Consider the following 12,923-nt stretch of genomic DNA (forward strand, 5'->3'; position numbering starts at 1 on the left):
TACATTCCAGTGAGGGCTGGTGAGTAGGGGGAACTGGTCCCAATCAGCTTGACCGATCACTTGGCAATCTTAGCCCCTCCCTTCTTTTCAGTGTCCTAGAAGGTAACAGGTTTGCCCCAGAGTCTCCACAGTGACCATTTGTGTGCCCCTCTCAGTTTGCAGGCTTGGAGGGAGTGATCACGGCCGTGCTGGATGAGTTTCCACAACTGTGGTCCAAGCGCCGGGAGTGGTTTGTGCTTGGCGTGGTCATTACCTGCTTCTTTGGATCCCTGATCACCCTGACTTTTGTGAGTACCATGACCCTCAGCTTTGAGTCAGCCTTCCCTAGGGCAGCAGAATGCTTCAAGAACCTGTTCCTTTCCATCTCACGTGGTGCCCTGGCTTTGGGGCCAAAGGGAGAAAAGTGGTCACTGCTGTTAATAGTTATCAAGGAGAAGAAATGTTGTTTCTGGTGGCATCTGTCTGTAGAATCTCTGCACGTATCTGGGGGCTCTCAGCATTTTACTGCAAATCCAACTAAATTTCAGGCTTTGCAGAATATCTGGAGAAAAACTAAGATTTGCTTTTTCAGTCTGTTTCCAATCTTTAGGGCTGCTTTCTTGGGAACATTGCCCTGATGCCCTGATGTGCAGAACAGCTGGAGGCTGACAGCTCATGTTTGTAATACCACTTTGTCTCCTCCAGAGAATTTGCCGTGGTGAAGGAGTCAGACCCTCTCCAGTGATTTTGGGGGGGGGGGGGGAGGCAGGTGGCTGAGGCAAATACTGTAAATCAGGCATCAGATACTACGCATTGGCATCCTAGGCTTGTGTCCTTTTGACTCAAGGCGGATTTTGTAGATAAACATCTTCATTCTGTGACTGCCATGGCCCTAGAGGCTCTGCGGCATGATGGGGCCCTCAGCAGGGCCCGAGGGGTGTGTGAGTCAGGACAGAGGCAAGACCATGACCACTGAGCCCAGATTCAGTCTTTAGGGAGCAGGAATCTCCAGGGTAGAGTACACAGTGAGTGTTCATTAAATTGAAGAAAGTTGAAAATAGAGACAGAGGCGCTTTTGAGTTTGTCTCTTAGAGTTTAGTAGGGAGAGGAAACAAGAAGAGAGTGACCCGTAGGGTGGGAGGAGGTGTCTGATGGGATGAAATCTTGCCCACCCTGCCAAGGCCAGTCCAAGAAGCAGGCTCTGGGATACTTACATTGGGTCCAAGGTGGGAATTTTCCAGAATTATTCTAAGAAGCTTCTTTTTGCCCCTGTTCAAAAGAGGAGGCGGTGCCTCAGTGGGGCCTTAACCAGGTTGGTGGTCTTGTTTCCAGGGAGGGGCCTATGTGGTGAAGCTGCTGGAGGAGTTTGCCACGGGACCCGCGGTGCTCACCGTTGCCCTGATAGAAGCAGTTGCTGTGTATTGGTTCTATGGTAAGATGTTTCCTTCCACCAGCCAGCATCCTTTCTACACCAGCCCATGTAGCCACCAGAATACAGAAGGGCTGATTTCATCAGAGAAAGGCAGGCCAGTGTACAAGACATCACCTTCTACACGCTTTCTTCAGAAACAATTCATCATTTCTCCCACACTGTGCAAGACTGCAGGCACTCCTGGGAGGCCGTTTTTCCCTTTTGTGTTTAAATGTTTACCCAGTGGAGACAGGCTGAAGTGGTTCCATACAGCTCATCCACAGTGGTTGCTGAAGATCCTGACTGGCTCTAAGAACTGGACAGACAACAAAGAACTAGCGCATGGTGAATGCATTTGCAGGATGTACAGTATTCTGCTGTTACACAGAGTGGCCCCCAGTCTCAATTTCACAAGTGCGTTCTCCCTCCAGAGCCCCAAGACAGAGTTGGGGAGTTTGTCTTCTAGGAAAGAGGCAAGAATGTTCCTGTTCGCATTCCCTGCCTTGATATTGGTAAAAATTCCAATTCACCCCCTCTGATCGTGGGATGGAATCTGATAAGAGTGATACCCCCAGAAGTGCAGAGAGGGAGCTGACATGGGCCCATGGGCAGGGATCCCAAGAACCCCTGGGCGAGGATGAGGAGGGTGTGGACAATGAAATGGAGGAAACCAGGTTCAGAGGTGCCTCTTCATCTTTAAGATCAAGAAGTGATTATTTTATTCTGAAAATGTATTTTCCTAGCTTCTATGATAGTAGAACAGCTTTGGCCTGTGTGTCATTACACATAATATGAAGAAGGGGAGCCCCACATTTTGAGTTGCCTGTGAGCCCAGTTGTTTTTTTTTTTTTTTTTTTTGGAAAGAGGTCCTCCCACCTCCTCAGCACTTCAGAGGACAAAGATCAAAGTGTGTGATGCCACAGACCTGCCCAAGGTATTGCTGGGCATTTTCAGGGAAGCAACCACAGAGCACCCTTCCTTCCCCTTCTCATTGTCTCCCCAGTCAGAGTCCATGCCAGTTACCCCATGTAGTAGAACCTTGATCTTGATCTGACATATGAATAAGCAATATTGTGTTAAAAATTTTCTCTTTTACGTTTCCAGTATGTGGTCAGAGTCAGTCTCTGGTCAAGTGGGTTCACCGTTTCTAGACAAAAGGCAACTTCCTTTTTTCTACAGCAACAGTAAAATCATATGTATGCCGAAATCGTAGAACAGCAGTGTGGGCACCAAGAGGGAGCTTTAGGTCCTTCCCCAAATGTCCACCCATCCTCCCACTCAGTGCAGGAAAAGCTTTGCTTGCTGTCACACGCAGCTTTGGGGCAAGTTCCCCCATCCCACTTTCAGACCAGATTGGTGCCCCTGATCGGCCCCTCCTGTGGAGAAATTCTAGAGCTGCTACTCTCTCTGAGCATCAAGGGATAGCATGGCGGTCTGTTTCCTCTCTCAGACAATCAGTCTCGCTCTCTTTCGGGTGATTTTAGGCATCACTCAGTTCTGCAGTGATGTGAAGGAAATGCTCGGCTTCAGCCCTGGATGGTTTTGGAGGATCTGCTGGGTAGCTGTCAGCCCTCTGTTTCTCCTGGTGAGTTGTCATTTCCCTTCTCCTTCTGGCCCTGGGGAAAGATTCACCCTGAAACACTTATTTAAAAAAAAAAAAAGTTTTCATGAAGTGTAACATATATACAGAAAAGTGTACAAATCATTAAGTATACTTCATAATGAAATTCTATAAATTGAGCATGCTTTTGTAGCCAAAACCAGACTGAGAAACAAAAACATGACCAGCACTTCAGAAGCCCCTCTTGTGTCCCCTCCCAGTCACTGTGCCCCCCCACAGCTAACCACTCTTCTGGCTTCTAACACCACCCAGTGGTCTGGGCTTCAGTGACATTATTATTTCATCACTCCCCTGCTCCTTGATGATGATAAATAACATTCACTGGTCATTAAGTGCCAGGCCAGACTTTATGCTAAACTTACTCCCATTTCTTTTTTTTTTTTTTTTTAATTAAATTTACAATGCTGTGTCAATTTCTGGTGTACAGCATCATGTTTCAGTCAGATATACACATACATATATTCCTTTTCATATTCTTTTCCATTATGGGTTACTGCAAGATATTGAATATAGTTCCCCATCCATTGCTCTTTTAACTCTCACAACAATTCTATGAAGTAGAGTTCTAGTTCCCCATTTCACATTTGAGGAAATTGAGGCTTAGGGTCCAAGGTCACAAGACAAGTGAGAACTGTTCAAGGTCGGGAAAGGACTTACTGTGCTGCCCATGAAGGACCTGACAGGAGTCCTAGTAATTTTGTATTCATCTTCGTAAAGACACCCCCCCCATCAAGGTTCTCAAGCATAGACGTGGAGTCAAATGTAGAATGCATTCATTGGCAAATGAATGAGAAAGTTCAGCTTCAGGGGTTGCCCGTTTGCCAAGACGTGTTCCATGTTGACTCCATCCTTGCTGCACAAGCCCCGCTTTTGCTTTCCTCCTGGTCTCTGTCTGAAGCAGGTGTTTGCCCAAAGATGGATAAGTGCCCTCCTAGCATCCCAAGTGCACTCTGAGGTACCCTGGGGCAAAGGGGCTCCGTGCACATCAGCAGGATTACTCTGTTCTGTCATTTACCTGTAACTTGATTTGGGTGGGTGGGTGGGGTTGCTTTTTCATCCTTAGAGCCAGAGACTGTTCCTTCAGTCCCGCTTCAGCTTACTAGGTTATCTGGGCTGTCCGTTTCTTCCTAGGACGTGCATGCAGCTGCGCCTTCCCCCCCTTTCCAAATAGCCCATTTTGTATTCTGTTTTGACTTTCTCGGGGCAGCCCTTTATTTTTTTGTGCTTGCTGTACCCCCACATCTCAATGTCAACCTGTAATACAGACAACGTGAGCATTCTTGCCTCTGTAATGCTGCACGTGTCTCTCTGTACCCCAGAATTCCTCCTTGACTTCCATGCCCCTGGACCCCCCGGAAGTTTCCCAAACCAAAGGCAACCTTCGCCCCAAGCAGCAGATATTCTCAGGGCCTAGGGGCGCCAGTGCATGCTCTGGGCCCCAGTGTTCCTCTAGATCTTGGCCTGGTAGTTCCTTATTAACTTGTCAGCTCACTGTTGCTTTTTTAGGTAAATTAAAAACATAATGTATTTTTAAATCCAGAAACTTTAGTTGTTTTCAATGAGAGAGTTCGTCTGGACCACTAGTCTGCTATTACTAGAAGCAGAAGTCTTGACATAAATGGGTTATTAATTTCTATTATTACCAGTGCTTCTGGATAATCTACTTAAATCCTTTCATTTGTTTTTCAAAGGAAAGAGAGACAATGGATTAGTTCCCTGAGGGAAGAAGCTGTGTTTGTTTACTTTTGTATTCCCTACCCAGTGAGTCAATGCTGTTCAGGGCTGAGACTCAGAAAAGGCAAGTGAGACCCTCACCATGGGTGTAAAATTTCAGGGGGTGCCAAAAAAACTCAATCGTCAAGATAAATACCATTTTAATCCAATTTTTTTAAAATAAAAATTAATGCAAAATATTCCTGAACAAAAAATATCAACATTTTAAACACAGGATCTGACTGTATACTCACATGTCTTGCTCACTTACCTTACCCCAGGCTGGCCCTGTCAGAGCTTATCTTTTTAAAGTGTTGTACTAAAATATTATTTGACTTCTGACAGTTTGGTGCCCCTTAAATGTTGCACCCAAGGTGAGTGCCTTGCATGCCTTACCCTAGTTCTGGGCCCAGGCTTTTAATATTTTCATTTCTGTGAATCTCCGGCTGTCTGGCAAACTGGGTGAACGCTTGGTGTGTAGTGCAAGAGTTTCTGTAACAAGCAAAACCCAGGTACAGATCGGGGTTCAGGCATATTATAATTTCCTGTGATGTTCACTATAATCACTTCCTCTAAACAGGCAAGTGCTCCCGGGCCCAATTAATAGGAGGCAAATTTGTCTTCCATTTCTGGATTACTTAACAGAACACTTGTTCTGGACTTTCTAAGGCTGCTTTAGGTAAACAATGAGTAGCTTACTAAAAATATTCTTTTTCATTAAACCCAAATTACAAAAAAGAGAATATTGTCTGTGAGCAAGAAGAGGCAAGGATGTGTGAGTGGGTGGCTGGAGCGATACTTCGTGGCCACAATGAGAGCTTCAGGCCTCCTTGAACTGTGTTGGGTTTCACACACTTGACATCAAGATGAGACAAGTTACAGCAGGGATGGCTCCTAATCAGACCCCACCAAATCACCTTCCTTTTACCTGGTTCTGGGGCTGAGGAGAGTCTGTACAGAGCAAGGTTTGTGACTGACTGAACTCCTGTTTTGAAAGGTTCCTCCTGGACTTAGGATAACACAGTTCAGAAGATGGATGTGTGTTTAACAGTTTCCCATTTTATTACCTGAAGACAAAGAAAAAAAAAGATACAAATAGATGTTTAACCACACAACTAATTTACATTACTGTCTTCTTTATGACTATGAAATAATAAAATTAAATTAAATCAAGAGCAATAACGATTTCAGCACAGCGGTTACTAGGCAAAACCCGATATTTACACTCTCTCTGGAAACCAAACTGAAGTAAGAAGACTCATGAACTGGGTGTTAGGAGCACACCGTGGAATTTTTCTTGGTCCAAATCTTCACTGAATTTTCTAGTAAAAAGTATATTAAGATGCCTTTTCCTTCTATTATTCCTTTCATTATGAGGGTCTGTGGCAGGCAGTCATTCATTTTTGAGATGCCCTGTGGCAGAGCCAGCCTTCTTGAAACCACAGGCCAAGATGCTTAATGCAAGGAAAGGGGAGAGAAGGAACATGCATCCAGGAGCCTGGGTCCTCTCCAGGTCTTGAGAACCTTATCTCTCCTGGACCTGGGTGCCTTCAACTGACCAAAAACTATCACAGCAGAGAAACAGAGGAGGAAATGAAAACAAAGCAGAGAAAAATATGAAGCCCTGGGACTGGCAGGGGCCGTGGAGAGGTCACCCAGTTTATTCCTCCACTGTCTGACACGTTGGGGCCTGAATCACTCCTGATGGCTCCAGTCTCTTTCTCTTTTTCTTCTCTTGAAGTGGGTGCTGTAACTCCCCTCAATAACGTTCTGAGGCCTTGGCATCCCCACTGCAGGGGATGAGGAGGAAAACCAAGATAAGCCCCTAGCTCTTTTTTTTTTAAATTTTTTTACTGATTTATAATCATTTTACAATGTTGTGTCAAATTCCAGTGTAGAACACAATTTTTCAGTTATACATGAACATATATATATTCATTGTCACATTTTTTTCTCCGTGAGCTACCATAAAGCCCCTAGCTCTTTAATTGCTGCAGTTGAAGCACAGAAATTGGTGAATTCTCTGTGTCAGAGTTCAATCTAGGAATAAATGACATTTGGGCAATTTCCTAAAAGTATCTTAGCTTTAGCCTTCAGTGTTCATGGTATCAGGACTGTCTCTATCCATGTGAGTATCATTAAGACTTTTTAATGTTTCTTGAAATTTCTGTTTTAGTTCATCATTTGCAGTTTTTTGATGAGCCCACCACAGCTACGACTTTTCCAATATAACTATCCTCAATGGAGTATCATCCTGGGTTACTGCATAGGAACCTCATCTTTCATCTGTATCCCTACATACATAACTTACCGGCTGATCGTTACCCCAGGGACACTTAAGGAGGTATGTGCTAGTTTGTGAGTGTGTGTTCAGGTTGGTAATTGTTTTGGGAGAAGAGGGTACTCTTTTTATGCTCTATTCAAAGGAGATAAGTCCATCCCAAGAGTTTACCGGGAGGCTCTAAACCTTATATATTTATATACCTACACCATCGATGCCTCTGTCATCTTAAGGCATCTTCCATAAGCCTTAAGTACAAAGCCGAATGAGCGAGCTGGCCATTTGGGGGCTTGCCATTTGGGTGCATCACAGCAGACAGTTTAAAATGTGTATAGCATTTTAAACTTATCAGATGACTACTTTACCTCCTGCTTGCCATGGGGCATGGACATCAGATCAGTAGTGTCTGGAGCAATAACACAAATTTGATTTAAGTGGATTTAAATTAAATCGACTTGATTTAAGTGGAGATATGGTGGGAAATGCCCATGTTATTTTTCTAATAGCAGCATGACAAAGGTTATTTTGAAAATCATCACTAAATAAGGATGTTGTCAGAGTGGGTGTAGCTCAGTGGCAGAGCACGCTTAGCATGCACAAGGCTCTGGGTTCAACTCCCAGCACCTCCATATTTGATGATAGGAAAGAAAAAAGAAAAAGGATGTTGCAACAGTATCATAGTATTAGCTCAAGTCATTGGAGTGAAAAATGTTGCCATTATAGTAAGATTCATTTCAGTAAATGAATACTGTGCTATAAAAATTTCAATAACAGAACCTTACAATTTGTATAAGATTGTATATATTTTAAAGCATCTTCATGTAGATTATCTTATTTTGTTATCAAAGTACTTTGTGAGGTAGATGGGCAGTTATCATTAGCAGACAAAGATACTGAGTCTGGGAATAATCCTGTTCACAATTTCCTTATTTCAATGACTTGTCTAGGGACACACAGTACAGGGAAGCTCAGAATCCAGGTCTCCTGGTTTTTGGTCCAATGCTTTTTTGCTTATAGGTGCAGCTTCTCTTTTGTACCCTCAGGATATTAATAGTTTACTAATGTAAAAATTGGCGCTAGAGGTTAGGGAGAGATGAGTTGCTGGTTTTCATTCTGTGGTGCCAGAGTTGGTGTTCAGGCTACCAGGATGCCCAGGTATATATAATGTTATATACCTCATGTTACCAGAATTGAAAATGTTTGGGTTGTTGTTTGGTTGTGTTTCTTGCCAGAGCAAGAAAGTTACTGTGGCAGGTTGCCGTGAAAAAGTGGCCATTTATAAGTCTGTGGGTGGGTGCTTTTTAGAAGACAAGCTCAAAGGTGAAGAGTGGTATCTGGGGAAAGCTCAAAGGCACTGTGCTCTATAAACACCTGAGAGGTGGGCTAGTCTGTGGGCTCCTAGAAGCAAAACTTGAGCATGAAACCATTATATTTATCTTCCTAAAACATTCACAAGAAACATGAAGCAAGAGAATAAGAGGCAGTTAAACATCATCTCTTTTCTGAGAACTGAGATGACTTCCTTTTCCAAGCAAAAAAAAAAAAAAAAACAAAAACAAACAAACAAACAAAAAAAAACAAAAAACTGAATTCTAGGTGAACAGAACTCTGCAAGGAGTTAGTAATTCCCTGTATCCGAAACAGTCATCACAACCTCATTCTTCCCAAAAGGCCTTGGATTCTGATTTTGCCTGAAATATACACTCAGACCAGAGTCACTGAATTTGCTCCTTCACGTTGTCCTTTATGGCAGTTGTGATGGTCCACTGGCCCAGTTGACTCAAACCTAGAGGCCAAGGTCAAGGATGGGAACTCCTTAGGTTAGTAATAGTCAGTATTCTTTGGTCACAGACTGTACCTCAAATCCTGGTCATCTGTCTTGCGAATTTTCCCTATTGGCCATAAGGAAATAGCACCCAAAGATGTATAACTAACAGAGCTCAGATCCATTAAGTAGCAGAGAGAAGGCTGACTGCAGGGCCATCTTCGCCATAGGCCACCAGATGGGAAACAGTGGGTTACTAGGAAGCATCATGATACCGCCAGTCAAAGGGGACTGGGAGGGAAAAGACCTAGTCAGCTATAGCCAGTGACTTACCTTCTCTGGGCCTTCGTTTCCTCATCTATAAGATGTGCTCATTGAATTGGATTAACATTTCCAAAGTGTGTTGGAAGGAGCAGTGGTTCCATGGTGTATCAGTAGGTGTTACTGCTGAGGGAAAAGTTTATATGAGCAAACAATTTTGGAGACGGCTGGATTAAGGCAAGTTAAGTAAGTCTCTTTACTATGGGGACTTCTCAAAAGTCTTAACATGCCTACATGCATGCTTAATATCTGAGAGGGATAAAAGCATGCTGTGTTTTTTGTGAAGCACCCCAAGGGACTAGAGTTTTCTGTGAATACCAGACTTGATGGTCTGCAACATTCTATCAATGAGGGAGGGAGACCTCATATGGAATTTTGGTGTGGCTGAGGAAGGCGGAGCCAGAATCCACCACTCACTCTGCTCCCTCCTCTGTCCAGAGAAAAGGATGCCATGCCCCTTGCCCTTTGCAAGGCCATCAAAGGCATGTGATAGGCCGGTGGAGATTCTACTGAAGGCTCATTATTTTCTCCCACTAGTGTTGTAATGATGTTCTTAATTAGTCCACAGATGCTTATCTAGTTTCTGAATATGCCATTTTTATCCATATTTGAGAACAAATAAATTGGGGATTCCTTTCTTAAGGAAAGCCAATAAGACTATTCCAATTTACTATTAAACGCTATTAAAATGCTATTTAAACTTTAATACTAATGTTCACATTTTTTTCAGTGCTATTAAATTACAAGACTATTTACAACATCGTATTTTTTTTCCCTAACAGCGTATTATTAAAGGTATCACGCCAGAAACACCTACAGAAATTCCCTGTGGAGACATCCGCTTGAATGCTGTGTAAAATGTCTCTGAGAGGAAAATGGCTTCCCAACAACCTCTTCCTTCAGTTCTGACAAGTCACACCTCGCCTGCCCCCTCTAAGTGAATGAGTCTCCGCCTAAGCCTGCCGATGGAAGGGCCTTCTTCATAGAGAGACAGCCCCAAAAGACTATGGTGCCCAGACTCTCATGGCCTCCAGCCACTTCCTTCTGTGAAATCTCCTGGACGTGTTACCACGTCAGACTCTGTGACACAGCTGAAGTGGCTGTTCTGGATGTGTGAGGGTGTGGATGGAGATGAAGAAAATCACTGTATCATCAGTTAGGATTAGGTTTAAGATCAAGTCTATGAGAGTCTCCTGTATCATTTCTTGTTACAGTCATCAGTATCTGATGACATGTGTTTGCTTCAGAAGGTTTCACTGTTCATGAATGCGTAAACCATACAGGAGAAAACAGGGATGCCATCTTGCTAGCTATATATTTTCTGAGTAGCGTAGAATTCTATAGCTGGAATCTGCTAGAATCCTGTAACCCATGTGCTGCTGTGGAGTCAGGAGAGGAAGAAGATGTACGAAGCTAAGCTCAAAAATAACATGTACGTGTGAGCATGTGTGTCTGTGTATACTGTTGTTCCAGTGTATCTTTATTCTAATACGTTGGGCCCATTACAAACTATATGAATTTCCTCTAGTTTTTCTTACATTAACAAATTCTACCTACCAAAGTTTGTAAGTATGTTATTATTTGAAGGGTATTATTACCACAACGTGCTCTGCCACACACTCCTTTTCCAGTGACACTACTAAGCCCACACACCTGCCTTCATGGGCCAGCCGTTAGTATTTGCTGCACTTCCCTGCCATCTTCCTGTCTCTCTCTGCTAAACATCCAGGATAATGTTCCGCAGGCAAATCTGGCTTATTTCATTAGTCACTGAGGCTTGGCTGTGAACTACTTTGAAGATGAATATTGGCAAATGCAGCCTCAGTGTTCAGTTGGCTGTCTGGTTTAAGCTCTGTAGACTTCAAATGACTGCGTTTGACCATTAAAGTTACTTTGCTTTGTGAAGAGAGGATAAATCCAAGTCTCTCTTATAGGGTATATAGATCTGATACCCTGACCTAAACCAAGGTCATCCTCAATCCAGAAGTAATTAGAGAGTCTGGATTAGCCTTAAATGGACCTCCCACAACACCTTGACTCTTCCTGGTTGGCTACCGGGATTTTGAGCCCTCCAGATAATTTTAAAGATTGAGTCTAAGTAAGGCTGTTTGGAAAAGGGTCAGTTAAATGAATAACCTTTCATGCCACATAAAACGTTTAATACAGATCAAGTAAATTTGACCTTCAGTGGCTTGGGACTCTCAGACACATAGGCAGAGAAGCAAATTGTACCTTGCTGTGTGAGATTTCCTTAGCACAATCTTAAAGGTTATAAAGCCTAGTCAATGATAAAAGGACTCAATCTTCTGGCCCCATAACACTTTAGTTCTCTATGTAAATCAAATTTAACCCTAACAGCCTTACAGAAGATCCATATAGCAGAGGCTTAGTTTTATCCAATGTAGATCTTCCTCCCCTGGCTTCCTTTCCCCAACAATGCTCCCCGGCCATCTTCTTGTATTCTCCCTACATCCTTCTATGTCTGATTCTTTGCCTTTCCCGGTGGGATATTTTCCTCATAGATGTTAGCTGCTGAGAAGTTTCCCAAAATATTAGAGGAAAAGAGGAGGGGAATTCAAATATGTCTCTTACTGACCTACCTTCATTATCTTCGTGCTTTCTTTCCTTCTGGCTACCTTATTTCCATTCTCTTTGCTTTCTAGCATGCTGAAAGGAGAGAGGTTATATAAATGGCAGCATATTCAGTGGTAAATAGCTTTGCAAATTTTAAGAATTCACTTTATAAAGATATTCAGATATAGATTATCCCCGTCCCCCACACACTTAGGCATTCTCCAAAGATACTGTCTTTAAAAAACACTTTTCCAGAGTTTTGCCACACCAGGTGTTATACAGGTGTTTTGAAAAGTTTTCAAATGTCACTTGAATTAAAAAAAAAAAAAAAACCCAAATCTCTGTCCTGCATCATTTACATTTACTTGACCCCTATTTATCAATACTACTATGGATTTTTTTTAAAGGAATACTTAAGAGTTGGTAGACTGACTTTAAAATAATCTTTTAAAGACCTTTTTACATCTAATGTAGCATTTACAGAAAAGTGAAAAATAAAAATAGAATGAATGGTTCGGTTATTTAAGTGCTGAAGTTATTTTTTTCCCCATAGGTAAGGCACAAGACAAAAGCATGGAAGCAATTCCATTGATGGAGCTTGTTCCTAATTTGATATGCAGTGGTGTCCAAAGAATTCATCTCTCCTCCAAAAAACTTACAACCCGTTTAAAACTTATTCCATTTGTTGTGTGGAATGCATATGACTTATAACCTAAATTCATTGCCCTGGCTGCCCCACCTGGAGATGGATGCAAAAACCTTAACAAACCCAGAGTGAGAGTATTAGCTCCAAAATCAAATAATGACAATTAAATCAAATAATGAATCTTAAATAAGGCAAAAAATTATTCTGTGAGATGAGCCACTCTCTCACTATCTTATTTTAATGAAGTTTGTTAATTTGGTGACACCAACCTCAAAATTTAAGTGTAAGTATGAATTTCCATTTAACTCACCCACCCTACCTGAGCCCTTAAAAGAGAGATTGTTCTCCTGGAATTAGAACCGTATTCTTTCTGACAAGTAGGAAAGACTGACCTGATATGTTCTATCTGTTGCATAATTGATTGGAGGTCAAAGCTTAAAACTATGGAATGCAATGGCTTAACTGTGCTGTTCTTACACACATCTTAGACGATGCTTAGCTACCCAGTGGTACACTCCAAGCCTGGTTCCTTTCGTAGCATGTCTCTTTACTCATAAATCAACACCTGGTGCTTAAGATATCATTAAACGAGGCAGTATTCTGAAGGCATTT

At 42.5% G+C, this 12,923-nt stretch overlaps 1 protein-coding gene and 1 long non-coding RNA gene across 8 annotated transcripts in view; one reads left to right on the forward strand and one right to left on the reverse strand.

The window, feature by feature from the left end:
* Positions 1-11,999, forward strand: part of SLC6A4 (solute carrier family 6 member 4) — a 32,531-nt gene extending 20,532 nt beyond the window's left edge. For all 3 annotated transcript variants that reach the window (XM_032457529.1, XM_032457527.1, XM_032457528.1), the window contains 5 exons: positions 156-287; positions 1,312-1,411; positions 2,875-2,975; positions 6,901-7,068; positions 9,874-11,999. In XM_032457529.1, the coding sequence (XP_032313420.1) occupies positions 156-287; positions 1,312-1,411; positions 2,875-2,975; positions 6,901-7,068; positions 9,874-9,948 (576 nt within the window). In that variant the 3' untranslated portion in view covers positions 9,949-11,999. The remainder of the gene's footprint in view (positions 1-155; positions 288-1,311; positions 1,412-2,874; positions 2,976-6,900; positions 7,069-9,873) is intronic.
* Positions 2,229-11,786, reverse strand: LOC116656798. Of its 5 annotated transcripts, none has more exons than XR_004311773.1 (5): positions 11,692-11,773; positions 9,104-9,217; positions 5,653-5,791; positions 4,027-4,265; positions 2,229-3,006 (listed from the first exon to the last, which is right to left on the reverse strand). It is a non-coding gene; the product is annotated as an uncharacterized LOC116656798 (long non-coding RNA). The 5 variants fall into 5 exon arrangements; XR_004311772.1 differs by having other exon boundaries at positions 2,229-3,031; XR_004311769.1 differs by lacking the exon at positions 4,027-4,265 and having other exon boundaries at positions 2,229-3,031; positions 9,104-9,214; positions 11,692-11,786.
* Positions 12,000-12,923: the final 924 nt, after the last annotated feature.

The sequence above is a fragment of the Camelus ferus genome, chromosome 16 (assembly GCF_009834535.1).
Source record: "Camelus ferus isolate YT-003-E chromosome 16, BCGSAC_Cfer_1.0, whole genome shotgun sequence".
NCBI classification, from domain to species: Eukaryota; Metazoa; Chordata; class Mammalia; order Artiodactyla; family Camelidae; genus Camelus; species Camelus ferus.